This window comes from Buceros rhinoceros, unplaced genomic scaffold (assembly GCF_000710305.1).
Source record: "Buceros rhinoceros silvestris isolate BGI_N320 unplaced genomic scaffold, ASM71030v1 scaffold31922, whole genome shotgun sequence".
NCBI lineage: Eukaryota > Metazoa > Chordata > Aves > Bucerotiformes > Bucerotidae > Buceros > Buceros rhinoceros.
Window position 1 is genome coordinate 16827 of NW_010399993.1, and position 2526 is coordinate 19352.

Here is a 2526-nt window from a genome sequence, read left to right on the forward strand (position 1 = left end):
CACTGGCAGCCTGCACCAGCAGTCACGCTGCTGCCGCCCTGTAAGGCTGCGGCCACGCAGCTTGTCCCCCTGCTGCCAAAGGCTGGAGAGACGTCTTAGCCCTTGTCTGCCTATCCCTAGCTGCTTATTGTCTTGCTGGTGGTGTTTTCCCTCCCAGAACAGCCCCTGCAAGAATCACCAGGCCCAGGGCCTGCCTGGGAGACACCTCTGAAGATGTGCTGGGGTGCTCAGCCTGTGGCCAGTGGCTGCCTCAGGTGCTCGGGACCATGTTGCCTCCTGAGTGCTAGTGCTCACAGCATCCAAGGATGGAGATGTGGTGATGCCAGGGGCTCCCCACCACCTGGGGACCTTGGACGAGTCACATGCAGCCAGGGCAGTGAATCGTGCTGTAGTCAACACAGTTCCAGTGATACTTCTCCCTTAACAGCCAGCAGAGCTGGCAGGGTGTTGCCTCTCATTAGCCCCCAGGGAGTTGTGCTTGCCTCTGCTGGTACCCTTGCAGTGGTGGCACAGGGCAACCTCCCAGTACAATACCCAGGGACAAACCATGCAGGAGAGTGACACCACCACCCCTCCTCACCTGCCTCTGCCAACAGTACTCCCACCCGCCTGGGCTCCTGGGTGGCAAATCCGCAGGGTATGGGACAGGACAGAGCAAGGGCAAGGATGCCCTCTGCACTATGGGCCCACCACGTGGGCTAGCATGGCCCTCACCACAGCACGCCTTGCTGTGGGCGGGCAAATCCGCAGGGTATGGGACAGGACAGAGCAAGGGCAAGGATGCCCTCTGCACTATGGGCCCACCACGTGGGCTAGCATGGCCCTCACCACAGCACGCCTTGCTGGGGGCGCCGCAAGGGCCCCTCAGTGCGAGAGAAAAGCTCAGCCACAGCCTGGCTAGAAACACAGATTTATTGCAACATCAGTTTGCAAACAGCACTTGACCTCCCCAGCACTTGGGACCCACATGGATGCTCTGACCACACTGTGATGCCTCTGCAGCCAACAGGCTGATCCCTGGGGGCACAAGTCTCCCCAGACCCTATCCAGGCAAGCTCACTGGGGCCACGGGCTGGGGGCCTGCTGTGCCAGGGTCTGCCTGTGGGCTGGCGGCACAGAGGAGGGAACAGAAGCTGGATTTGGGGTCCTTCACTGACGTAAGCCACCAGCTGGAATCTCTCAGCAGTCACAAGGCTCTTGAGATCCCCCGGGAGAGAGTGGAGGCAAACCCCTGAAGTATGTGAGACAGGACTGAGCATGGGAGATGCCACCATGACCTCTCTTCTTACCATGCTGCCTTGGTGCCAGCCCAGATGCTTGGGGAGCCAGGAGAGGTGCCAGCCTGGATCCCACCCGCAGCTGCTACACATATCCTGTCAGGTTGTAGGAGTTGAGCTCGCTCTTGGTCTTCTGCGTCTGGCTGACGGAGGGCTGGGGACTTTTGCCTGCCAGCAGCCGGGGCTGGTAGGTGCTTGTGTAGGTGGCTGTTGAGTCCCGGGCACGGCAGGAGGTGCAGAGGATGAAGCCTCCGACGAGAGAGAGGAGGGAGGCGATGATGCCCAGGTAAAGCGCCTCCCCGAGCTCAAACTTCATGCTGTCGGGGAGGACAGGGTTGCGGAAATCCCGCAGCACCACATGGATGTTCCACACCAGTGGGATGAAACAGAGCAGCCCCCCAAGGATGAAGACTGCACCGCCTGCCACCGCCACTCGGTCCTTGCCCGGCGAGCCCTGGCTGAAGACGGTGCACCTCATGCCCGCGATGGTGAGGAGGCAGGCGACGGAGGAGACAGCGCAGGAGCTCACCATCAGGGCTTGGGCCGCCTGGATGTCAGCAGGCAGGTTGAGCAGGGAGCTGTAGATGTCACACTGGGTGATGCCTGTGCTGTATGTGGCACACTCCATCCACAGCCCTTTGGTGAAGCTCACAGCTGTCACAATGCTGGAGCCGATGTAGGAGCTTGTCTTCCAGCTGGGCAGCAGCGTGGCTATCAGTGTGCCGATGTAGCCCAAGAAGGCCACAGCATAGCCCAGCAGCTGGAGCCCCATGGAGACCATGGTGGGGGTTGGCGGTCTCCTCCCTGGGGCTCGTGTCTTCTCGCACGGCTTGTCAGTGGCTTGCTCCTGCGCGCTTACCTTCCCATGGCCCCGCTGGCAACTCCGCTCGCTGTGCTGCAGCTCCACCCCGCTCCCTGGGGTGCTGGTTTTGTGTGGGCACCAGCACGTGGGTGGGACCTGGGGGGAGGAGAGGTTACCTGCAAGAGTGGAAAGCAGTCCCTCCCAGATTAATGACTGACCCAAGCCTGGAGGAGCGCCAAGCGCACTTTCACCTCCGCTATCTCCCAGCCAGCCTTCAGAAGCAAAGCAGTGTTGCCCGGGAAGGACGCCAAAGCCCTCCCTTGTGCTGGAGCTGTGGGCAGGGATGAAGAACTGGCCAGTGGTGGGGAGAAAGTACCTGCTGCCTTGCTGGGTGTCCCTTGTTTCCTATCACATCCCGAGCCAAGGAAACCCAAAGATATGGCTGCG

The 2526-nt window shown here is 61.1% G+C and overlaps 1 protein-coding gene across 1 annotated transcript; it reads right to left on the reverse strand.

Moving 5' to 3' along the window:
* Positions 1–1362: 1362 nt before the first annotated feature.
* On the reverse strand, positions 1363–2058 carry CLDN2 (claudin 2). Its single transcript, XM_010131699.1, has one exon. It carries the CDS (start codon positions 2056–2058, stop codon positions 1363–1365), a length of 696 nt encoding a protein of 231 aa, XP_010130001.1.
* Positions 2059–2526: the final 468 nt, after the last annotated feature.